This window comes from Misgurnus anguillicaudatus, chromosome 21, assembly GCF_027580225.2.
Source record: "Misgurnus anguillicaudatus chromosome 21, ASM2758022v2, whole genome shotgun sequence".
Taxonomy (NCBI): domain Eukaryota; kingdom Metazoa; phylum Chordata; class Actinopteri; order Cypriniformes; family Cobitidae; genus Misgurnus; species Misgurnus anguillicaudatus.
Genome location: NC_073357.2, coordinates 54,875,603 through 54,902,699, shown reverse-complemented (window position 1 = coordinate 54,902,699; position 27,097 = coordinate 54,875,603). Strand labels below are relative to the sequence as shown.

The window sequence follows — 27,097 nt, the reverse complement described above, 5'->3', positions numbered from 1 at the left end:
AACCCGTTTATCTGCGTTATCGGTGCTATTGTGAGGCCTTTTTTGTTTGCCATGTTATTACAGATATGCAGTGTGCTCAGTCATCTCATCAGGGCCGAACTGGCGTCTCCGACGGGCACTAAGTGGCACTTGGTTTGCAGGGCTGCCGTGGATCATTTAGGCCTAATGAGCGAGCCTGGCCTCCCCCGTGGGGCTGCCAGTGCGCTGTTCCCAGACCTGCCTCAGCGGCGGCCTGCTTCGCGCTCACACCGACGGCGCACCCTAGCTACCTGCTGTGAGGATAATGAGGAATTCTGGGATCCGCTCAGGTCTCTGCTTCATGCATTCGCTCAGAATGGAGTCTGGAGAACTTTAGTCCTGCACACACCTTCAATATAATCCCTCGCTTTTGTTTGTGTGCCATTGTAGCTTTGACATGCCGCGGTAATTTTACACCTGCAGGAAACACATTTCCGATTACAAAACGAATACATTTTACGCTGTCAAAATGAGTCGCACGTATGGCCAGGGTTTTCTTTCTTGTGCAGTAAACAGATGTAGGAACAGCTTTTAACCTTTTGGTTAATACATACAGTAATTTTAAATAGTCTTATTGCTTTATTCTTAAAATCTCAGTCTGAACCCGGTGCCCGGAATACTTTGTTCTTGAAGGAAACGGCTGCATTGATTTCGGTACGTATAATAGAAGCCAGAAAACTAGCTGTGCCTTTCTCTCTGCGCCTTGCAGGATGTCTTCATTTTGTTGAAATATTTGGAGTGGTTTCTAACAAAGTAGATTGAATTATCATTCATCCTGTCCTCTTAAATTAATTTTCTGACTTCACAATAAAATTGAGGAGTGCTGTTCTCATTTTGTGATGTAGAGACAAAAATATGCACCAGAAATAATTGTCGAATTATGTATAGTTAGTAGTAGCATTATAAATCAAAAAACAGTTCTGTATAAGCTTACATTTTTAAAAATCTCCTTCAAAGTTGTTCAAATGACTTTCTTAGCAACACATATTACAAATGATAAATACATTTTCATATATTTATGGTTGGAAATGTACAAAATATCTTCATGGAACATTACTACTTAATTTCCTAATCATTTTTGGCATAAAAAATATAAAAAAATTATATTGACCCATACAATGTATTATTAGCTATTGTTTGTAAATATTATACATAATGTAAGGTTTAAAGGGCAACTATTATGCAAAATCCACTTTTACAAGGTGTTTCGACATAATTTGTGTTGGCAGTGTGTAAACACAACCACCCTACGATGAAAAAAACCCACCCAGTCCTTGTTTTTTAATCCCCATTAAACCAAAGCAGTCTCATTAGACATGCCGTTTTGATTTTCTTATCAATGTGAGGTCACATTGATAAAGCCCCGCCCACTTACAGTTCTGCATTACCATAGTTTCCACCCTCAGCGAGTTGTATTCTGTCCACTAGATACTATTGTCTCAGACTGTATTAATCAGATCTCTTTAAACTGAAAGCACTCACTGTCTGTTTGTAAGGAAGTAAGGATCTGTAGCTCATTTGCATTTAAAGTTACAGACATTAAAAAAGTGCATTTTGCTACCAAATATGGGCATTTTGGACATGCTAAAATAAAAGATCTGATTATTGAAATTATTAAGACGTTCTTAACCATTCTCTCCCCTAGTCAATGGATGTTTGTCAGTGTTTTCAAACTGGTGGATGTGGATTTTATCTTAAGTCCTCCATTTTCTGTCATACTTAAAGGATTAGTCAATTTTCTTAAAAAAAAAAAAAAATCAAGATAATTTACTCACCTCCATGTCATCCAAAATGTTAATGTCTTTCTTTGTTCAGTCGAGAAGAAATGATGTTTTTTGAAGAAAACATTCCAGGCTTTATCTCATTTTAATGGACTTTAATGGACCCCAAAATGTAACCGTTTTAATGCAGTTTAAAATTGCAGTTTCAACGAAGTTTCAAAGAACTCAAAATGATCCCAAACAAGGCATAAGGGTCTTATCTAGCGAAACAATTGTCATTTTTGACAAGAAAAAAAAATGCACTTTTAAACTACAACTTCTGTCTATCTCCGGTCCTGTGACGCATCAGTGTGACCTCACGTAATACGTCATCACGGATGACGTATGCGAAACTACGCCCCAGTGTTTACAAGTGTGGAGAAAGAGGACCGTTCCGCCGTTGTTGTATGTGAAATGATACGAATGAATGTCTTTGTGTCAGTTTATTGTTTTAAAATGGTCTGCAAATGTGTGTTTCATATATGTTACACGTGACCTTTCCACGGCATTATGCAATTACGTGAGGTTGCGCTAGCGCGACACAGGACGAGAAGTTGTAGTTTAAAAGTGCATATTTTTTATTTTTCTTGTCAAAAATGACAATCGTTTCACTAGATAAGACCCTTATGCCTCATTTGAGATCTTTTAGAGTCGTTTGAAACTCCGTTGAAACTGCAATTTTAAACTGTTACGTGTTGGGGTCCATTAAAGTCCATTAAAATGAGAAAAATCCTGGAATGTTTTCGTCAAAAAACATAATTTCTTCTCGACTGAACAAAGAAAGACATCAACATTTTGGATGACATGGTGGTGAGCAAATGATCTGGACCTTTTTCTAAGAAAATTGACTAATCCTTTAACAAAGCTCATTGTTAACATTCTTGATGGGGCTTGTCAGCACCTGGAGAATTTTAGTATTCAGTTGTACCCAGTTATTGAGATGTTGTAAAAACACATGCGCCTTTCAGACAGCGACACTGTTTGTATTGATTCAAGTTGATTTTGTAAGGGAAGTTTTCGATGTCTTTACAGCTGTAGGATTTGTGGTTCGAACATGTTCAAGTCTTGACCTTTTGAGTTGTTTATATGACCCTGGGCTTAAATGCTGCATGTCCGCACTGGTCAGACTTTCTCAGTTTCTGCCAGGTGAAAAGAAGCACAGCCCAAAGTGTTTTAGGTTGTCTAGTTTATCTCATGCTTGGCTGACCAAGTCTGTAAGCGAAATGCCCAAGGCATTTAACATTGATGTTTGTTGACCATTGTGTGACATGATACTAATGACAGCTTCTCCGATTGCACATAGACTTTGTTTTTAAGTTCAGAGACCGGGGGGCTTCTCCAGCAATTTCGTCTTTAGAATCCAGGAAAATAGACATTTCGTATTTCTGAATGATCAATGTAGAATTAATAGACGTGGAATAACAAAATACAATAAACAAAACATTGCAGAAACCCTTATTTTTCCCTACAGTTCAGTTACAATTATGATAATTTTGAGAACTACGTTCATAAATTTTCCATACTGAAAATGAAAGTTGGTAAAGATCCCGTTATGTCCTTCCTGTTCAACAGATTTATCTGCGTTTCTGTGGCATGACTGTAGAGATGTGTGGTTAACGTGAGCTTTTCACTGTTAAGCACTGGGTCCAGCTTAGACGCTGATCTCATATTTCACCTCTTCAATTGGCTCCTTTTGTTTGAGTCAAGCAGGAAGCTCTTCTCCATTTAAAGATACAACAGCATTTATTGGGTTTCACCAAGGGGCAACCTTCCGATCTCTATCTTTTAGCCAACACAGAAGTGACTTAAACTGCATTTCATGGACTGGCCACTAGAGACTGGCTTCAAAAGGGAGTCAATCCCATAGATCCCCATGTTTATAATGCCCAACTTTATAGCAGAAATAAATGTGTTTACAACCTGGTACAAAAAGTGTTTTTGGTATTATAGCTAATTTAGCCCTTTTTGACAACTGTGAGAGAGGTGAATTTTTTTGTAACTCACCCATTAAAATTTAAAGCCTTAAAGGTATAGCGGAAGATTTTCTTTTTCTGGGTGGATCATCAAGACTATTTGTCATCCCAGTTGTCAATCATTCTGGTGATATGTTTACGTAAGGCCATCGTATGTGCTCGTTCCTAGGTTTGCTTTCTGCCCATGGACACTTTCAAGTGTTTATGTGTTTCAGCCATTTATTGAAGCTTGCGTTCTCACCGTGTATTTTCAAAATGGTTGAAGAGAAAAAGTGTCTACGAATTGTATGATAAGAAGAGAAAGGGCTCTGAAGAAAGAAACAAGACCAGAGTGTTTTTGGGGGAATATTTCACACCCTGCAGTGTTTCCCACAGGATTTTGAGGAGACTGTGGTGGTGATGACGTCACCCGCTAATTAGCATATATGTGACGTCATCATGTCATGTTCGCGTTTGATCTAGTGTTGGCACCTGAAATATGTTTCACTTCTACTCTTTGATCTGTATCTGTATTTGTTTGTATTATATATCAAATTATATTTTAAGCCAAATTAAGCTGTTTTAAATAGTGAAATAAAAATGTAAAGTGGAATCATGAAAATTCTATTTGTGGGGGCCAGTGTTGATTCTGTGGTGGGCCACCAGAAATAAATCAATGTATGGGAAACACTGCCCTGGTATGCGCTAAGAGCACAGGTTGGGCTTCCCACTGATGCCTCAGTCGTGAAGTTTCTACTCTACAAGTAAAGTTTGGCATGCTATTTGGAGAAATCCGTTTACAATCACTGCTAGTAAAAGTTGATGTAAGCTATAATTAGCGATGCTAGCCCTGGCACAAGTCACGAACCGCACAGACACGGTAAACATCTCAATGTATATGAGCCACGCCGAGTGACAGCAACTTGTAAACAGAGCGAAGAGAAGAGGCTCGTGCATGCTCTCTCTCGTGCACACGTTTAATAGGTGTTCCCTCTCGCATTGCATTTTTAAAAAAAGTGGAGAGGGCGGTTCTTTTCTAAAATTCAGGAAAATCTTCCGCTATACCTTTAAAGTTATGCATAGTTAAGGGTGTGGCCATTTGAGTGACGGGTGAACTGCCAATGCTGTCAATACCTTCGAGCAAGGCGGCCATGGTTTACTGCCTCTTACCCATTTTTGGTTATCCATGAGTGATGCGCAGTGACGCGATGCTAAGATGGCAAGGGCAGGCCTGCTAATTATTGGCTTTAAAAATGCTCACAAACCTATGGGTGACATCGCGGACTCTACGTCCATATTTTTTGTACAGTTTATGGGATACACATGTTCAGAATGGATGCCGGTTGTACAGTATACAGTAATTGCTACAGTTTACCTATAGTTTTGTTTTTTAAATAGCATGTGAGAGTTCATTTTATGCAATAATGATGAAGGTTTTTTAAATTGTAGCATGTATTGCGTTATTTTGTGTTTAATGTATTGAGACTGTATGCTATAGAAATGGCAAGTATAGGTGTAGTATTAGTCACATTTAGGTATTCAGCAGATAGTGTTCATGTTAACCAAGCTTTTGCAGTTTTAAGTAGTGATAGACCACTATATTGCAGTGGCCGATATATCGGCCGATTTTGGAATTTTAAAAATATCGTTTTTTCATTTATGATGCCTAATTAAAAGACACTCGGATAACACACTATACCCAACTTTTGACAGACAGTAAAATGGCCAGTTATCATTTTTTATGTGACATTGTGAAGTGTTAAGCTCGAAGTAAACCTCAACCTGCATCACGCACTGTACGCGGACCATCGGTTACGCGTAAAAACTGATTTTTATAAACAGATTTTTGTAACCGGGTGTACTTTGTTCATGTAGGTTGCGCGTACTGCAAAATGAACAAGGAGCCAAGGAGATGCATTAAACAAGCAGCCAAGGAGATGCATTGCATTTTGTCACAATGCGCATGCGTCTAATGTCTATGTACACGTACAAGTAAAAAAACTATGCAACTATGTTGTGTGTTCGACCGTTCGTACCGTATCAGGTTTTACTCACATCAACACTCTGGCATGCAGCAAAATCTTATTCATTATCGGCATCGGTCATCAAAAAAAAACATTTTACATTTAAGCTTGAATTGCTAAAAAGTTTTCAAACAGGTTTTCCAAGCCCTCTATCCATCTGTAGTTGTTTAAGCAAATAGGTGGTCTCACGTTATCTACTGCTATGGTGTGCCAGTCTCTGAACATCTATCAGAAAGTCTGTTTAATGTCTGTTGAATGATACTAGAATATGATTTGGCACAGGAGCAGTTCACTTAAAACATCACTTGAGCCCAGCGTTGCAGGAGACGGAGAGGGGAACTTAAAGAACAGGCCCATCTGGGTCATGAAGTTTGGCTTTTCATTTACACGTATTGGTGACTGCTAACAGGTTTCTCTTTATGTTCCGTTGTGGAATTGATCCTGAGAGATTGAAAATATTGATTTAACCCTGTTTCTTGCTCTGAACGTGTGTGTGCGAGGAGGTGCCAGCCACCGGCGTGTTCACACGTCCGCGGGGCTGGAGCAGGAGTTTTCTCTGCTTCTCTGGGGAGCCTTGATTACATCGAGCAACTCCAGCATATCTTTCCATTGTCCAACCATCCATCTTCCACTCCCTCGCTCTCTTAACCCCCACAACCAGGCCTGCCTCAACAGTAATATATGTGATGATGTACTCACCGCCCCCTAATTGATAGAGTGATTCAGCGGAGTACTCACTTTAATAATTGGTCCTATGGGAGCTCAAGCAGACCCTGGGAGGATGGGTGTCTGGATGCTAGGAAAGTTGATAGGAGTTACACACCGTCCTCCCCAGCTGCCACCTCGCTACGTGAATTTACAGTAGGTCGTCTAGCGTAATCTTCCCTGTCTCTGTAAAGGTTCTGGGTCGTGACCCACAGGTTTCTGCGGGTTTCCATTACTGACGTCCTACGTTAACCCTGACGTGGTTTTCTGATTCATGACCTCCTGAGGTTTTCCACAGGTCACCAGCGGTAATTTATCGAGGCCATTTTGTGTTACTACACTTTCAATTGATTTTTAAAGTGGTATGTGTTGTATTTAAAGGCAATGTAATGAGAAATTAATTGATCGGTTGTCAAGTCTGTATACCGGCGATAAGACAGATTATCTATTATGAAGTATTAAATGCTGCATTACTAAATTGTAGTTTTTGATTTTTGGTGCTCTTTAACCTGATAAAAGGAAATGGTAATGAAACGCTCTTCAATGAATTAGTCTGTGTGAATCGGAAAGCCTTTGTAAATCACATGGGACGCTGAGGTAGAAGTGAAAGTGAGAAATGGGAGCCATAAACAACACAGTTTAAACCCGTAATATCGAGTAAATTACTTTATTTTGAAAGAAGAATATGATACAAAAGATGGAGAATTAGCACATCTATCTACATTTTTCCGACAATGGAAATTATAAACATTAAAATATTTTGGTCAATAATTGACCAATCAAAAACCAAGTATTCAAGATTCATATTATAGACAGTTTCATCGGACGCATGTGGGTTGTCGTGGTTAAATGAACATTCCACTTATTTTTGAAAATATGCTAATTTTTCAGCTCCCCCAAACAGTTGTTAAACATTTGATTCGTACCGTTTTTGAATCCATTCACCTGATCTCCGGGTCTGGCGTTAGCACTTTTAGCATAGCTTAGCACAATTCTTTGACTCTGATTAGACCATTACCATCGCACCAAAAAATAACCAAAGAGTTTCAATATTTTTCCTAGCCATATCTGACTAAAAACATTGCAACTTTTAATTTTCTGTCGGTCTTAGTACACGATGTAACTACAGAAGAGTCAAGTTTTAAATAGGAAAAATATCGAAACTCTTTAGTTATTTTTTAGCGCAATGCTAATGGTCTAATCAGATTTAATGGATTATGCTAAAAGTGGTAGTGCTAGACCCGGAGATCAGCTGAATGGATTTCAAAATGGTAAGAAACAAATGTTTAACTCTAGGGGAGTTGGAAAATTAGCATATTTTCAAAAAAGTGGAGTGTCAACTTTAACTTTGCTCCTCTGAGTGGAACTTAACTTCGTTTGTTTAACGGTCTGAATAGTTGCTAAACTAAACTCTGAAACAAATACCTCGTCGAAAATAGCAAATGTTTTGCTTTCTTAAAGACGAGGGAAGACGTCTTACCGCTATTTATTTAAAGGGAGGTTTGGCAGACGATCTGTAGTTTGTAAACATTGTAGTACACATTTTACACAGTAACGTTAGCTAAGTGTAGTTTTTGATACTCTTTAGTTATGATTTGAACTAGGGTAATCTACTTGTTATTTATTTTGCTTGTTATCAGAAATAAACTACTGTGTTCCACGAAAGCCATTTGTTTATCTCGTTACTGCTGAAACCGTCTTTAACCTTTTAAGCGTCACCCCACCCTATTGAGTTAAATCTACACTCTTGGAGCTTTCAAACAATATACAGTTTGTCATGATTAGAAAAGAATTCATATGCAAGCATTGAAGTAAATGTAGGCGTCCTGCTGGTGGGACAGTGACATTTAGCAGAAAATAAATGTTTTGAGGCACACTCTCTTCATAAATGAATCAATTACTCTCCCTACAAAATTTATTTTATAAAACACCGTTGAAATGTCTATTTTGGAGGCTTAGACCTTTCCAACAATATATAGTTTGTAGTGATGGATTAAAATTTACATCAACAATATTAATGCAAACTTAGGTGTCCTGTATTCGGGATGGCAACGCTTAACAGTTTAATGGGTTTAGATCTGACCCTTTGAGTTAAATTTACATTAACATTCATGCATTTGACTGACCCTTTTGTCCAAAGCAACTTATAGTGCAATAAAGCTAAAAAAAATTATCAGTGTGTGTTCCCTGGAATCGAGCCTGTGACCTTTTGCGCTGCTAAATCCTCTCTACCAGTTAAGCTAGGACTGGGCAGTAGCAGTATGGCGGTATATTCCGTTACCATGAAATAAAATGTCAGACGTAACAGATTGTTCTATTGTGGATTCCGTGTAAATAAGTGGGTGTGGCCACCTTGGCACTCTTGAAATAATCCACTCATAACAAATGGAACAGTAATTTCTGAAATTTTGATAATAAGCGGCAGTGAATCCACCCCGGGTCTCTCTATTTTTCTCTCTCTCTCTCTCTCTCTTTCTCTCTCTCTCTCTCTCATGCAGCGGAGTCTCTCACATTCAGAGGTCTCTCAAAGCACGCACAAGGAGCTGTGCCACCAAATAAAGAAATCACTCTCCGCACATAACGCTGTTAATTGTTGTAAAGTTGTCTGAACTTTAAGCAAGCTAAGAAAAAACACGCGTTTATATCATTGATGCGTGCACAGATGGAGTGATGTAGTGTTACACGCCGTTTGCTCATAGTACTCACATCTTTCAATAGAAAGACGAAAAAGACACGCAACGGTTAGAATGCAAGTTTAAGAAAGTAAAAACAGACTCCATGATCATCATCTCATCAGCATCTATCATATTTATAATCTCCATATCTAAAGATCTCTTCAGGTATTTTCCCTGTCTGGTTTGTGCATATTCATACTTGTTAGTTTTACATGCCTATTTTTATTGTAATTTATGCATAAATAAAAAATACAATGCATACTATATCTTCAATAGCCTACAGAATAAATAACAAGATTCTTTCAATCAAGACTTATTTTTTTTATCTTTAGTGCATTTTCACTTTAACACTAACTTATTATATTTTTCTTTACTGTGCTGAGCATTTAGTTTAAAGTGGCAAATGTGTATACTCCAAAAACAATATGACGCAATAAATCCATTTAGTCTAATTTCGGTAAAAATGTGTTTTCTATACCAAGAAAGTGACAAGATGAAAAACACAATTTTCTGTTACAAACTTTCACATAGCATCTTTAGGTTATAAAAACATAAAAGGACGTCATCGCTGAACTTTTTTGACAGCGATCAGCTGTAAAATGTTTTGATTTTTCTCGATTTTCGTTGGCTTTGCGTAAAATAATGGAAAGTTTTTCATAAGATCCCTTGGGGTCAATGTGTTAGCATGATAGAAGCTTGATGCTGTCAGGAGAACAAGCAACAGCCGGCCTTTCTCCATCTCTCGAGTGCCTGTTGCGTAAATTATTAGATTTTAATGGCTTACGTTTTTTTCCCGTCACAAAAAAACACGAAAGGTTTATCAATTCCATCAAAATATTATTTTGTTTTTAATTGTTTGTTGATCACGAAGTACAAAATAGATGAGGAAAACTAGGATTCCATGTGTATTAACGCTCCGCCATTGTTGTTTACAATGCTTAGGGTGGTGCGCTGTGATTTGTTGAGCGGATTTATTGCATTTTGCAGAGAAGGAGGAGTGGCGTTTATGGCGTTTTGGAAAAAAGGGAGAAAAGATGACAGAATAACACGGCGAATATTGGATTTTGCTAAAAAATTAGGAATTTACTTTTTAATACTGACCTGATACAATACTGATTTTGCTGTTTTGGAACCAAACTCTTCATATAAACATAAAGCTGAAAAACATATATACCGTGAAATATACTGTTACTACTGTTAAATAAAATGAATCATTCCTTAAAAACAGATTTTTGGTCATATCGCCCACCCCTAAGTTGAGGTACAGAAACAGTTCCAGCACTTTCTCTTGCTGTAGATGGAAGTGATGGTCTATTAACTGCATATGTTTTGTGGATCCTTGTTACATACCAGATTTCTACTCACTGTTGAACAGCAGCTCTCTGGATGACAGTGATGGAGTAGGGTGTATTTTTGGTTAGACGTAATAGAATCAAAAACATTAGTCAGGTCTGCTGGCCTGTTTATTTGTCATTTTAGACCATTAAGCATACATATTAAAGGCAGCTACAGTATGCACTTCACATACTGTAGGATACAAATTTCATCTTCCTCTTCGTTCTTATCCGCTGTCAGTCAATGTTCACCCACGAATGGCCGATGAATGATGGGTTCAACACAATCTGCTATTTCTACATTAAGGTTAAATGCTTTTGAATATTTTTATGTTCATTGAGAATTTGCTCATAAAGCATAACCATATCTATATGAAGTTGGGTAGACAAAGCCAGAAACCTTGGCTGAAGTGTAGATTGGAATAAATAAAAGCCTTGGAAGATTAGATTTAATCAGTATTTGAAAGATTAAATGCGATTGGTGTACCTGTGCCCTGGTGAGAGACATTGTACGTTATTGACATTATACAACAGCAAATGAATGCCTTCTTATGAGATGGATTTAAATGCTTGTTTTAAAAACGATATTGTCTGGTGGATTGAAAAGAATTCTTAGTATTTGCATGTCATCGATTCATATAATATATTATGCGGCCCGCTTTTGAATTCTGAAAATATGCTCTGCTCAGAAATAAAGACAAGCACATCTGAAAAAAAACTGCCATGGTTTCTGCTGCAGCGTCTACTAAACATGAATCCTTTATGATGCTCACTAAATTTGTATTATTATTAATATAAAAATATTTATTTGTATGTTTAACTAAACGTCATGGCATAAGGGTAAATAAATATGATAGACTTTTCATTTTTTGGTAAAAAGTGGGTGGGGGGTTGCTGTGTTATTTATTAATGTCCCAAGTGTTTAGCTAAATTTGGCTTAAAGGAATCGTCTACTCATTTTCAATATTAAAATATGTTATTACCTTAACTAAGAATTGTTGATACTTCCCTCCATCATCTGTGTGCGTGCACGTAAGCACTGGAGCGCGCTGCGACGCTTCGATAGCATTTAGCTTAGCCCCATTCATTCAATTGTACCATTTAGAGATAAAGTTAGAAGTGACCAAACACATCAACGTTTTTCCTATTTAAGACGAGTAGTTATACGAGCAAGTTTGGTGGTACAAAATAAAACGTAGCGCTTTTCTAAGTGGATTTAAAAGAGGAACTATATTTTATGGCGTAATAGCACTTTTGGGAGTACTTCGACTCGCCTGAAAAGTCCATTGAATGAATGGGGCTAAGCTAAATGCTATCGAATCGTCGCATCGCGCTCCAGCGCTTACGTGCACGCACACAGATGATAGAGGGATGTATCAACAATTCTTAGTTAAGGTAATAACAGATTTTAATATTGAAAATGAGTAGACTATTCCTTTAAGTCCCTGTTTTACCATGTCTTTGAGATTTTCTCGTCCTTATTATAGTTCTGTCTAAAAACTAAAAACATACCTGTTCTCAACAAAATTTGAAACCATTTGAAAATTCGAACATTGCAGCAAAACATTTCATGAATAGTGTTAACGTTTGTTCAAGATGTTCGTTGTTCGGGTTTATCCGACTATGCATGAGGGAGTATATAAGTGTGGTGATTGTCTACACGCAAGTGTGTGTTTGTTAGGTCTTGGTTTTTCAGCAGGTGGCAGATGGCCTAAACTCGGCCACTCTCACTCATACGCTCATTAGGTCACAGTGCAGAATAAAAGCTTGCGGTCTTAGCTTGTTAAAGCCACAAGGCGAGTCAAAGGACAATGTTTTGACCCAAAGCCTTTGTAATGGTCACATCTAGGGTGTGCCAACGTGAGCCTTGAATTTTATCTTGCGGCGTTTCGGTAAAGCCTGAGACCCTGTCATTAACTTTATAGCCACCTGTAAGAGCAAGCTGGTTGGAATGAGTCAGATGAGTTAACTGCTCTAAATGGATTACGGATTTAGGATATGCATGTGTATTTTTTATTAAGCATGACGAAATCAATCAGAATATTTATGCAGCATGACTAACAAAGTAAGAGTATATGAAGTAGTTATGAAATAATTAGGGCTGTCAATAGATAAATAAATTTAATCTAGATTAATCGCATGATTTCATGAGTTAACTCGTGATTAATCGCACATTTTTATCTGTTCTAAATTTACCTAAATGTAACACTTTTCAAGTTTTTAATGCTCTAATCAATATGGATTTGGTCAATATATATGCTATATGCAAATGTATGTCTACAACAGCCTGTTTACATTTTCAACAGAACCATCAACCATAGTTTTATATATGATTTTCCCTTTAGAAAACCTTGTTCTTTTTCAATTTCTGTTTGCTGCTGCATCATTTGTGACCTGTGCTGGCAAATTGAGTTGGGATGAGCAAATTTTCAAAAATTAGTCATTTATATTTTAACATTCTCTATTAAAAAACTTCAAAACAGTTGGAACAATTGTTGGAATCTGACAAAGCATGACAGAACTACACCTGTTTACGCAGCGCAAAAACAATATAAATATTTTTCTTTTATTGTTTAATTTTGACATTGAGACAGACTGCTTTAAGATACTGCGTAGGCTATATGGAAGGGTTTAATATAATGATACACAACAAATACTTTTACTCAACAGTTAATCCAAACATTCACTTCAGATATAACAGATTATAGGTCATAACTGCGTGAATTCTTGTCAAAACAGATATTTTACAAACTGTAATTTTGTGTTAGATGTCTATATATATCGGGGTCGCGCACTTGCGCCTTTGTATGCATGCGTTTTAGACGTCTGCTTCAGACATCGCTTTTGAGTCTTGTCACTCTTAATAACTCTTTTAACATCAAACAGGTCCCGAACTTTATCTCTCTTAATAATTATTTTAACATCAAGCAAGTCCTGCAGTCTATTTTCTATCATTTCTGAATGCTTTAAAAACAAAAACAAAAAGTGAATGATGACGCATCTTTGCTTTAGATTATGGATTTGGGACGGTACACCTCTCAGGAAACGTGCAGATAAAGATCATTTTAGAATGACCATTTACAGCATTGGATTCGCTAGACGAGAGCTTAATGTTCTTATTTTTATGAAAACCTCCGACTCATCTAGACAGCGTGGGTCACTTGCTGCGCCTCAATTCATCCAACAGAAATTATGTGTTGCGTTAATCGTGCGTTAATAAAATGAATGCCGTTAAAATAACGTGATAATTTTGACAGCCCTAGAAATAATATTACTAATATTTAATATATTATTGTGTGCATGCATATGCAATAACCAAAGTCCAATCTTTTTTTTTGAGTTTGCATGTTGCATTAACTAATTATTTAATTTATTTTGTATCTAGTTAAGGGTTCAGAATAAAGATGTTAAAATAAGTTCATAAGAAACTTTTCCCCATACCTCAAGGGCATTTATTTGGCATACTTGAATTTGGTTCTGTGTCACCTGCTCAACTTTCAAGGCACAATTTGAGCTCTTTGTCTCTTGTCTGTGCGGTTCAACTCTTAGCAAGCAGTGTTTTTGGATGCAGTTGTTCTTGGGTGTAAAAGGCTTCCTGCCTGCCTCCCTTTGCCCCTCTTTGTCCCTTCCCCCATCCAAGCCGAGCCAGGGACCCTCGGACTGAATGCCTCCATATTGTTGGTTTAGTCTATTGTGATGCTAATGGCAGCCGGAGACCCTCAAGTCATCTATCACGCGTGACAGGGAAGCAGGGTCTTTGTGTCGTGTACTCAACACAGGAGAAGGACTGCTGTCTCCACAGGTCTCACCGGGAACATATCAAATTCAAGAAATAATGTATGCTTTTTGTGGTCGTATCTTCACAGTGACAGTACTGAGGAACTCCAAATTATGAATATTTCACTTTGTACCAGTCTATAAAGACTAACTCCTTATGTACAGTACATGAAAGTCATATGTACTGTAGATGTACATCACAACTATATCTTTCCAATATATTTATATATTTATATATTCGTTCAGGTGCTTTTAAATAAGGAATTTATACTATAAACTCTATTTTTGTATATAACTACAGTAGTGTAGTGGCAATGTTTGATGTCTGATTAATAACTGATGATTGATTCATTTCTAAATGACTGATTAATACAAATAATTTGGTTCCTTTTGGGTATTTTAACAACTGTACATTATACTGTACATGTACATTATCCGGCTTATTATATGGCTACTTAACACACACACTGTAAAAAATGCAGCATGAAGTTAAAGCCACTTGACTTGGTTTTGCAAGTCAATTCAATCTACTATCTTAAGTTTTTTTTTTTTACTTTAAAAAGTTGACATAACTTATAAAAACAAATGGAAATTGTTTTACTTCATTTGTTAAGTTAAAGTAACATAAAAAGAAATGTTTATTTGACAAATATACTGCATCTTTTTACAGTGCATGAGTAAATATATGGACATAAAATATCAATTCGATATTTGTTTCCTGGAGGCTTTAGGCCAAGTTTTCAAACAAGAAAAACATGCATTTAGTATAATTATTTAAAGGGGACATACTATGAAAATTTGACTTTTTCCATGTTTAAGTGCTGTAATTGGGTCCCCAGTGCTTTTATCAACCTAGAAAATGTGAATAAGATCAACCCAGTAACTTAGTTTTGGTAAACCATGTGAAAAAATAGGTCATTGAAATTTGGCTTCCCTGGTGATGTCAGAAGGGGATAATACCGCCCCTTAATCTGCACTATCCAACCACGCCACTGCCGTTTAGTGCAGAGATCAGCTCATTTGCATGTTAAAGGACACACCCAAAAACGGCACATTTTTACTCACACCTACAAAGTGACAATTTTAACATGTTATAATAAATTATTTATATGGCATTTTGAGCAAGAACTTCACATATGTACTTTGGGGACACCAAATATTTATTTGACATCTTAAAAAACTGTCCCCATAAATTAAATAATTATGCATATTCATATTTTATTTATTTGTAATATTAAACTGCCATAAACTGACTTGCAGTACCCAGACAAGGCTGTGTTATTAGTTTTAAAGGTGCAGTGTGTAAATTTTAGCGGAATCTAGTGGTGAGGTTGCGAATTGCAACCAACAGCTCAGTCCACTGCTCACCCCTTGCTTTTGAAACACACAGAGGAGCTACGGCAGCTGCCACCGGACAAACATGTCATCGTCGGAAACAACTTAGTAAAAAAATTGTCCGTTAAGGGCTTCTGTAGAAAAATGGCGGCACAAAATGGCGACTTCCATGTAAGGGGACAATTTTTGTATGTAGATAAAAAGGTAATAAACACATAACGGTTCATTATGAAAGGTCTTTATACACCCCTGATAATATAGTTTTGTATTATTTTGCATTTCTGTCAAGAGATCCTTCTAAAAATTACACCCTGCACATTTAAGTGGTTGTTATCTGGGAATAACAAATCTCGGAATGTTGCCACTGGCCAATCAGAATCAAGCATTCCATAGCACTGTGTAAGAATGGTTGTTAATCATTTATAGGATTGGCATTTTTAATATAATATTATTTGTACTGTACAGGTTTGTTAAATTATAGATTTGGAATGGAAATCCATTGAAGTTAGCTCCTGGTCTCTTACTGCTTTAACTCTACAGCCACGATCCAGCATCCGATGACATCATCCCCGTCCAACCAACCAGATGTGAGTGCGGTCAGGCCTGAGCTAAACAAATGTGCTTCAACAGGAAATGAGCCCTTTACAAGTTCGGAGAAAGAAAACCTGATGTGTTTTAGCAATCAAAGAACATAACCAAAGCCATTAAAAAGCTTTAACACGGCATAACTATAAATGAGGACAATGTTTATTGCATGAGGTCTGAGCTGAGCTACATGATTTTGCTTTGATTAATTCATCTTTGCTGTGACATGCTGGCAGGAAGGATGATGGGTCTTTATTTGCTTCACCCCCTTAGTGTGGAATCAATGGCAATTTTATGCTGTCTTTTTCAATGATATAACACACTCCTGCTGTAGAGACTCTTTGGCTCCTGCCGAGTGCTGTCTGCGAGGGGCTGGAGGATGCTAATGGATGTGCTGGTGGTGATGGTTTCATCCCAGTTAGGGCTGTCAAGTGGAGGGAGCTGCCACATGTTGCCTCACCTTGCTTTAATAAACTGGTAATAGTAACTTAAGGTGATCGCATTAGTCTAAGCTCTGGACCATGGTGGTCTGCATGATTAAAATCCTGTCATTGTTACTTTCAACCCTGTCAGCTGGGACTAAAAGAACATGTTGAGCCTAAAAATATTAGGGATGACAACTGATTTGGAAGTAAAACAAAAGGTTTCCTTTATCTGTAACTGCTTAGTCGATTTGGCAACTAAAAAACTACGAAAAAACGCTCACTGTGCCGAGCCGAATAAAAGCAGCCAGGTCTCTGTGATGAAACCGCATCCAAATGAAAGTAGTGTGATGCAGCTTTGAAAGAAAAAATGAATGTGTGGTAAAGTGGGCCAGCGGGGGATTGTGGGGTGTTTGGGGGAATTATAGCCAGACCCAGCAGCTGTGTAAACCTCATCACTTCAAGGAGGGGATGCAGGGGCCAGTGATGGACGTATGTAATGAGAGGACGAACTTTTGTGCCAAGACTGTTAATTGTTTTCCGTCCAGCACACATTAAAGTCACACCCTATTCGGAGCAAACCATCACAATGGTGGCTGTCTCTGAATAGGGTGTGTCTTTGATAATTTGCACTATGGAGGTGCGATTGTAGTTGGACATTAGCTAAGCTGGAAGGCTATTAATAGTGTTAGCACAAAAGTCTGTGTAGTCTGAGCAGGGGGAGAGGAGTTTAATGTCTAATTTAGGGAGGGACCACTGATGGCTCTTAGTAGGAAGCGAGGAGGGAGTCTGCTCCTCTTTCTTCAGAGGGAGTTGGTGGTGAGGGCGGAGGTGCATTCCTAATTGAAAGAAGAGTCAACTCGGGGACAGTCCTAAAAAGGGGGTGCCGCTGGGCCCCACTGAGAGTCCTCTGCTGTTTCAGGAGCTTTTGATATGGATTCGGGTGTCTTTGAAATTAAGGGATGCCTTTTCTTACTCTAGAGGGGGAATACACACTTTACTTCCAAGCCGGTCCCCTGTGCTCTGCTTTTGGGAGAGCCGGGTCATAAATGCCTAATCCTTTCCCTGCTGTTTTGACTGACAACCGGAGAACTCCTTCAATGGAATTACATCCTTTCCGATCTAACCTCCTGGTCTGCTGTCAATCTCTCTTACCTCTTTCTTTTTACTTAGTAAAGGGTCTTTAAGACAAAGTGCCTAGACCACTGCCTAATACTCCAGCACAGATGGTGGCACTAATTCACAGAAAGATATTTCTATTGTGCCAGCTGACATTCAACACCAAGGAAAGATGAATCCATATACGGTAATGAATGTGAATGTCTGGCTTTCTCATCGTTCTTTAGTTTTACGGAATTTCACAAATCTTTATGCTGAGCTTTACTTACTTGGCTTACATTTATTTTGTGGCTGTTTGCAAATGTATAGTGTATTCCACCACCTTCCATTACCTACATAGGGTAAATCTCCTTTTACATTAAATGTTACCATTAAACTGTAAGAATGCATTTTTGTTTATAATAAGATCATAAAGGAGCGTGTGACACACTGTACGGTTAAGCTGGTGAATGATCTCAGCTTTAGCACGGACGAACGTTAACTTCTTGTTACGATGACACGTGCGTCCTCACTACATCATGCTCCTTATTGGTATTGTTTCTGCCTTTTGTTCACACAGGACATGTTCCTTAAACGTTTCTAGGTCCCCTTTACGGGAGCGATCCCAGAACATTTACGAGGGGCAACCTTCCGATCTCTCTGATGAAGCCAATACGGAAGTGACTTAAACTGCAATTCACCGACTGGCCACTAGAGGCTGGCTCCAAAAGGGAGTCAGCTCCCATATACCCCCATGTTAAAATACCCAACTTTACAGCAGTAAATAATGTTTACAGACTGGTAAAAAAAAATTGTTTGGTCTATATAGCTAATTTTGCCCTTCCTGATCACTCTGAGGTGGTGAATTTTTTGTAACTCATCTGTTTAAATTGTTAAAATTTTGCATAATTAAGGGCGTGACCTCTTGAGTAAAGGGTAAACTGCCACTGCTGTCATTAATGTCGAGCTAGGCAGGTGTGGTTTCAGCAACCAACCACCTCAACTTCACCCACGTCCCGCCTCTTTACCCATTTTCAGATATCCACAAGAGTGATGCGCAGTGACTTGGGGCCAAGATGGCTCCGCCTACTTTTTTGGCTTCAAAAAAGTTCTTCACTTTATATATCTTTTCCCTCCTATGTTTAAATATCCATGTATTTACGTAGTCATATACTCATTTTTTTGTTTTTTATTTCCTTCCGAGTATAATCTGTATGTGTACATCTACGAAAGAGGGTGGAAATGAGGTTTTGTTTCTGACATTTATAATTGAACATATTGTGATATGTCACTAGACATTAAGAAATCATTTTCATTTCAATTACTTATATCACTGACAACAGTGGTCTGGCCAGGATATTGTCATTTAAAAAGTGGAGTTGCAGCCCTCAACTGATGTTTATGTTGTCATTTTGTTTATTGGCCACCAGTTGTGTGATTGCAGTACCAGTTTTAGCCACAATTTTTGTAAATGCAATACCAGTTTTGGCCACAATCCTACATACTGTTCCTTTAATGTTTCCCTGTTTATGAAAAGCTAAATAAAAAATACACTATAACCTATGGGTGACGTCATGGATACTACATCCATATTTTTTACAGTCTATGGTTCACACAGAAGGTTTTTTCCAATTTTACGGAAATTTGCTGGGATCAACGTGCTGTGTGAATGTGGTTTTAGAAACATGTTAAGAAAACATTTACCTTATATTTAATATGACATCATGACGTTCCTTTTGAAGGTAAAAACTGTTTATTTGTCTTTTAACCTGATAGGGAACAATGGGCCGTACACGGCAAATCTCCCCCCTCGGAAGTGAGGCTGCATAAACTTCGTTGTGAACTTTGAAGCATTAAATCTTTAAAATATACGGTCATGCAGCACATTGTTTGAATCTCAGGATTTCATTAAGCCCTTTTACAAAGCATAATATGATTTATAGCATCGGCAGCGCCGATTCAGTTTGTTTACTTAACTTCAAATTCTTCCCTTTATCCACTTTGGTGAAATTTTCCAAAACAAATTTTTTCGTAAATCCCCAAGAGTCCAAGGAAATGAAATATAAAAAAAAATCAAAAAAAATTGTTCGCCTTACAATCTTGACGTTTCTGACCGAATTACGATATAAAAGCTGTAAACAATAGTTCACTACTGGACACCGCACACCCCTGAGTGTCAAAGTATATGGGAGCTGTGCCACTTAATTTGGGTATGCCGTTTAGACAAAAAAAACATGGAATTTCAGTTGTTTCATAAGAGGTTAAAGCTCAACAGCCCTTTGTCACTTTGTTGTATTGTATGGAAACTGTATGTATACAATTTCATTAATAATCAATGGAAAAACAAGACCATACAGACTTGAGTGTAAATAACATAATTTTCATAGTTGGGTAACCATTCCCTTTAATAGGAACCCAGGAAACTTTAATGGTTCACAAAGCCATCCATGTGTTCGCCTTTTTACAACTGTAATACAACTGTAACGCTGTTTACTTTAAAACACAAAGTATTTTCTTTTTATTAACGTCACGGGGGGCATCTTGTTTCCATCTCTTTCTGCACTTCCAATATGTGCTGCGCTTCTTTTTTGTGACTCCATCTTGCTTTGCCAGCGTTGTTTTGCACTGCAAACGCAGGAAAGAAAGCGTGCTGGCCAAGTCCTGCTGAGCTGGGTTTTTTCAAGGCATTGAAAAGAATGAATTATTCAGCAGTAAGCATGCTTACAGCTGGCCGTTTGTGAGCTTTGATCTAGGAATCAGGCGTCTGCATGAATGCCCTTATTGTCATGTTATGTGTACACAGTGTGTGAATTATTGAAAGTGGCGAGGCTCTGGCTTCATCTGGGGGAGATTACAGTGTTGGCATGCTGGGGGACTGGGCTGAAACAGAAAATCCCAAGATGCCTTTTTATTTGTCCACGAGGTCACATGATCTCCAGTAGTTGTTAGCCTTAACATAATGTTTTAAACGAGGAAAGAGAAGCTGCCCCTTCGTGCATCAAGCACACCCGTTAGAGTCGCACTCTTATTGGGTGATGAGTTTCTCCCCATGTTGCGAAAGTCACAAAAGAGTCTTCGTAGAGGGTTGTTTCTGTATTCATATGACCTATCTAGCTCAAATTTGTTTGGCATGGCTAGGGTTGGGGATGTTAGGGAAAGTTTTTTTTTTATACTGAAACTGAATGATTTCATGACTTGCGTTTTTTGAATGTCGCATTGTTCTACTGATGTAAAACATTTGTGTAAACGTCTTAATTCGAGAGAGTGAGAGAGAGAGAGAGAGAGAGAGAGAGAGAGAGAGAGAGAGAGAGAGAGAGAGAGAGAGAGAGAGAGAGAGAGAGATTCCGTTTCACACGACAGGTGTGTCTAATAGCTAAAGCTCAAAAGAAATTACTCGGCCCACCTGAACATGACAAGCCCCCCTCCCAGCACACAGCAGGTGGAGGTTGCAGCTTTGCCGTCTTTATGTGTGCTCATTTCACAAACAACAGACCTCAGGCCAGCTTCCGTCATAGCCAGCCGGCCCACTCCACGCCCAGAACACATCTGCTGCCCTTCCACTTCAACTGTTTCTTTAAATATTAATTTTTGGCTTTTTTACCGGACAGCATAGCAAAACTATGGGATGAAAATTGCATTTGCTAAATGAGGATTTGAAATCTGGTCACCCCAGGGTTCCCATGGGTCCTTGAAATCCTTGAAAGTTTGTGAATATGGGGGGGGGATTCAAGGCCCTGGGAAGTTTTTGAAAATATACATGCATAGATACAGGTCATTGAAAGTGCTTGAATCTATTTATACAAGAAGTTTTCTGAAAAAAAAAATCCAGATTATTCTCTGTGTAGTGTAGGATAATATCATAAAATTTCTAGCCTTTTAAGCAAACGTGCTAAACTGTTCGCTTTAAATTCTGATATCTTCTGTATGCGAATGTTGATGCTTTTTTGCATAGTTGTGTTTGACACATGAAAACGTCTCTGGTTACGTATGTAACTGTTGTTCCCTGAGAAGGGAACGAGACGCTGCGTCTCCCTTGCCATACTTCCTGCGTCCCTGTAACGCCGTCTTTGCCAATATTTTAGATAGCGATATACTTCCTGGCTCCCATGTCACCCTGTCTTTGTCGTTAAGCCTCACCATTGGTTGAATTTGATATACACATTCAGACGCACTTACCCCTGGAGGCGTCCCCAAAGTGTCACCGCAGTGACACAGCGCAAGTTCCCTCGAAAGGGAAGTGTAACAATGTATCCTTAAAGGTAACACAATGTAATCTTGCTCTCACTTGAAATGTCCTTGATAGGTCCTTGAATTTGAATTTAACTAAGGTGTGGGAACCCTGTGGTGTGCTTTAGTGGAGCTGGGGCCTAGTGGTTTGCAACACTGAGCAGTGGGGCTCATGTGGAAGATGTGAAAGTTTGAGTCTGGCTGTTATCATGTTATCGTATGAGAGGAAATATGTGTCCACATTTCTTTTACTTAATGCAAATTATACTCTCAGCCAAGTACAGTCGTTTCAAACTTAATTGTGGGGACATGTTGTAAATCGTGGCTACATCAGTTTTGCGGTTGCTAGTTTTATTACATGGGCCCCAGAATAAAACAAGGGCTCTATGGCAACCACTGGCTACAGTTGGACACATAATTAAAGTGGCTCCTTACCTATAATTTGCGTAATAGTTTTGGGGTGGCGGTATGTTATTAACATATGAAAAGGCTAAGCAGGGGTCATTGTGCCTTGCATCGGTAATTAGAGCCGAGACGAGGGTGCAAGAATGTGTAGAGCTGCCATTAATTGAAGACCACCACAAAACCATGCTTTAATTATTATTTAGTGAGAACAGCGTTGTGTTAAATGAATATGTTTCCTTCACCATTACTCGTCGTAACCATATGAATGTCTTTATCCGTTTCTTTTCATAGCTTGAGGCTTTGAAGAAATTGGGATTAAATTAGATTAAACTGAAAAGCTGCAGAGTTCTCGGGCCATTTTTATGGTAATGGCGCACACGGCCATGTTTTCATTTAAATTAGCCGTGTTTGTTTGTCCGCCTGGGGAGGGACCGCAACACGATGCTTAGAAATTTCGGCTTATGCATATGAATACAAGATCATGCATTTCTGCTTTGATTAGGGTAATTGAAGTATTTTGTTGATGTGACGTATCTGATTAGTAAAATTTCTGTAAAGCCACTTTAAATGGTGCAAGTTGGGAAAGTGCCATAGAATTTTTTTTATTAATTGCCGTTTTGTTTTTCCGTAGGTCGGAACGAGCTGATAGCCAGATATATTAAACTCAGAACTGGAAAGACGCGGACAAGGAAGCAGGTAAGAGAATGTGTGTGGTCTTGCATGCACGCTGCTGAGCTTCGGCATGAGGAACGTTTTTAACTCGCACATAGACATGATACCGCAATAAAGAGATACTCTTACTTATTAGGTGGGCGATGAAAAAAGTATATCATCATATCAATTTGAATTTGATTTTTGATAGATGACTATATTGAATATTTACATTTGTGACCCTGGACCACAAAACCATTAATGCGGGTCAATTTTTTGATTTTGAAAATCTGGAATCTAAGCAATAAAAAAATCAAAATATTGAGAAAATCATCTTTAAAGTTGTCCAAATGAAGTCCTTAACAATACATATTACAAATAAAAAATAAATGGTTGATATATTTATGGTAGGAAATTCACAAAATATTCTCATGGAACATGATTTTTACTTAATATCCTAATAGCCATTATTTTTTAAATAATTTTGACCCATGCATTGTATTTGTTGGCTATTGCTACAAATATACCCGTGCGATGTCTGACTGGTTTTATGGTCCAGGGTCACATTTCATGATATAAATTCATTTTAATAAACTTCACAGAGATGTATATTAAAAAAATTCAACTTATATGTTTAAGTGAATACTTTAAGTGAAAAAGTTAAGTTGAAAAAACATTTTTTAACTTTTTTTGGATGTTACTAATTGAAGTAATTTTTCAAAATGATTCAACTTTTCATTTTTTACTGTGGGTTCACACCAGACGCGAGTTCAACGTTTTGTGCGAGTAGATTGCATACAAAGTCAATGCAAAGACGCAATCAGATGCGTCCCGCGTGGGGCGATGCGAATGACGCAATATGGGCCGTGCGTTTGCCCCGAAAACACATGCTATTCGCTTTAAACGCGTCTTCGCCCAAGTTGAAAATATTCAACTCGAGCAAAAAATTAGCATGACACAAAGTTAAATCCCGCAAGTAATCTAGAGCGAGTAATGCGATGCCCCACGTTTGGTGTGTGCGTACAACCCAATATCACGCAAATACGTGACTATTTCACGTATGGACCAAAGTGAAAATGTCACGTTTTGCCAAGTTTGAACGTGAGCATGTCACGTTTTCTGTTTATGTCACTTTCACGTTTTGGTTACTCAACTTTTTTGTCCTAATTTCTTACCATTGTCGCTTCGGTTTAGGGTTAGATTTACATAAAATGACATCCTTACCTAAACAAACTCTAACCCCAACGTCAGGCGACAATTGGTTAAAGTTTAGAAAATATAAAAGAATAAGTCTTGTATCTTTTTTTTATAAACCAATACTTAAAGTGACAAATACTTAAAGTGACATATAACACAAGCACCAAATCTAACCCTAAACCGAAGCGAAAATGGTTTGAAAATAGGACAAAAAAGTTGAGTAACCAAAACGTGAAAGTGACACAAACAGAAAACGTGACATGCTCACGTTCAAACCCGGCAAAACGTGACATTTTCACGTTGGTCCATACGTGAAATTGTCACGTATTTGCGTGATATAGGGTTGGTGCGTAGCATTACAGTGCATTTTTGGTACCACAAAATTTTATCACAAAATACTTTCATAAACTCTTTTAATATGATCTTTTAAAAGGCACCTGTTGCTTTTGGACATGTGTGTCATCATTTTGTATAAATGTGATACTCAAAAACGTATATTAAAAATATTTCCCTCATTTTTAAATTTTTCTAAATTTCGACATTTATCGCCCACCACTCCTTATAAACACAGGTTATACTCGCATGCACGCACACGCATATCGTCACTCATGCAGGGTCATGGGGCTTTGCAGCATGCTTAGGCTGGGTGTGATGGTGCCACTTTAGGAGAGAATAAGCATCGGCTCCGGGCTTAGCTAGCAGATGTTTTATTCAGCTGCACGAGAGCACGGCGCTAAACTGCAGCTGTGGCCGAAAACACTGAGTCACACATTAGCAAACGCAAAGCATCACAATTTAAAATGTGCATTATAACAAAATAGACAGATGTTATTACGTAGATGACCTGTTCAGTACTGAAATATCTGTTTAAATAATATTGATCTGAGTTTCTCTCTTTGATATGTCATGTAATTTGATTTATACAGTGTGGTTTAATGTAGCTCTAAAGCTTCATCGAGTGCTTAGTTCTGTCCTAAAGCTCTTATCTGTTAGATTTACTACAGCGGATAGACAACACAATACAAGCCACTGTCTAATGTTAAATGTTCTGTGTGCATTTCAGCTCTGTAGCATGAAAATACCCTTTTATTGTAAAATACCCTTTCAAATTTCCATATCACAGACCATCCAGATTTATATCTGTTTCACATTTGCGACCCTTTCTGTGAAAACCCAGCTAAAGTCATTTTGGTAACACTTTCAATGAAGCCTGTATTATGTCAATATATGTAATTTAAAATACTTTACAACTTGTACTTAGAATATAATAGGGCTGCACGATTAATCGTAAAAAGATCACAATCTCGAATTCAAGCACCCACACGATCTCATTCTTAACTTAAACGATTCATCCGTCTATTAAACATTTGACAGAAATCTTTTGAAATATGCGTGGGAGTTGCCGCAGAGTCATCATATGAAGGGTTTTTTTAAACAGTGGGTTGCAATGACAATGACAAAGTTTCATTTGCGCTTTAAACGCGCCATTTAAGCATTCACGCGATTTGTTTTCACGGATGCAAAGGCGGCGCGTTGGAAGCGCGGATGAAGCTCATGTTCATTGTACTTTGATTTCATGGATGCGCAAGCAGCACATTTATACTGGCCGCGTGTGTCGCGGCTGTCTGTCGGTAAATACAACAAAGTAAGTAGTTCACTTTATTTTATTTGCAAACTTTGTTAAAATTAACAACTAAGGAAGCCTCTTTAAAATGCTTATTTTACTATTGCTTTGTTTTAAGGAAAATAAAAAGTACTATACCAAAAAGGATTTGTTTCTTATACTTCCATTTAAAAAATGTGTGGGTCTTGAAGGATTGGTCCATTTTCTTAAAAAAAAATCCAGATAATTTACTCACCCCCATGTCGTCCAGAATGGTGATGTCTTTCTTTGGACAGTCGAGAAGAAATTATGTTTTTTGAGGAAAACATTCCAGGATTTTTCTCATTTTGGTGGACTTTGATGGACCCCAATACTTGTTAGTTTTGATGCAGTTTGAAGTTGCAGTTTCAAAGGACTCTAAATGATCTTAAACAAGGCATAAGGGCGAAACACTTGTCATTTTTGGCAATGAAAATAAAAATATGCACTTTTAAACCACAACTTCTCGTCTTCCTCCGGTCCTGAGACGCGCCAGCGCGACCGCACGTAATACGCCAAGACGTCAAGAGATCACGGATGACGTATCGAAACTACGCCCCAGTGTTTACAAACGTGGTGAAAGAGGACCGTTCAGACGTTGTTGTATGTGGAATGATACTAATTAATGTCTTTGTGTCAGTTTATTGTTTAAAATGGTCCGCAAATGTGCGTTTCATATATGTAACACATGACCTTTCGGTGTCATTATGCAATTACGTGAGGTCGCGCTGGCGCGTCACAGGACCGGAGATAGATGAGAAGTTGTGGTTTAGAAGTGCATATTTTTATTTTCTTCCCAAAAATTACAATCGTTTCGCTAGATAAGAGCCTTATGCCTCATTTGGGATCGTTTAGAGTCCTTTGAAACTGCAATTTTAAATTGCATAAAACTGTTAAGTGTTGGGGTCCATTAAAGTCCATTAAAATGAGAAAAATCCTGGAACATTCTTTGTTCAGTCAAGAAAAAAATTACGACATCAACATTTTGAATGACATGGTGGTGAGTAAATTATCTGGATTTTTTTTTTTTACAAAAATGGACTAATCCTTTAACATATCTTATACCTGTCTAGGGGGGTTCTGGATTAAAAAAGTTTGGGAAACCCTGATATATAGGTTTCAAATAGCTCTTTTCAACCACATAGTATTATTATTTCTTTCTGCATTAAATATTCAAAATATTATTACAGAAGTACTGGAATATAATAGTTTACAGCTTACATATAAACACTAATGTTTACAGGGCAAACACCTTCTTTCATTCAGTAATAAAACATATAGTTATTAATG

At 37.9% G+C, this 27,097-nt stretch overlaps 1 protein-coding gene across 10 annotated transcripts in view; it reads left to right on the top strand.

Moving 5' to 3' along the window:
- Nucleotides 1–27,097, top strand: part of tead1b (TEA domain family member 1b) — a 137,800-nt gene that overhangs the window by 84,584 nt on the left and 26,119 nt on the right. For all 10 annotated transcript variants that reach the window (XM_055213885.2, XM_055213865.2, XM_055213893.2 and 7 more), the window contains one exon: nucleotides 22,949–23,013. In XM_055213885.2, coding sequence (XP_055069860.1) covers nucleotides 22,949–23,013 — 65 coding nt within the window. The remainder of the gene's footprint in view (nucleotides 1–22,948; nucleotides 23,014–27,097) is intronic.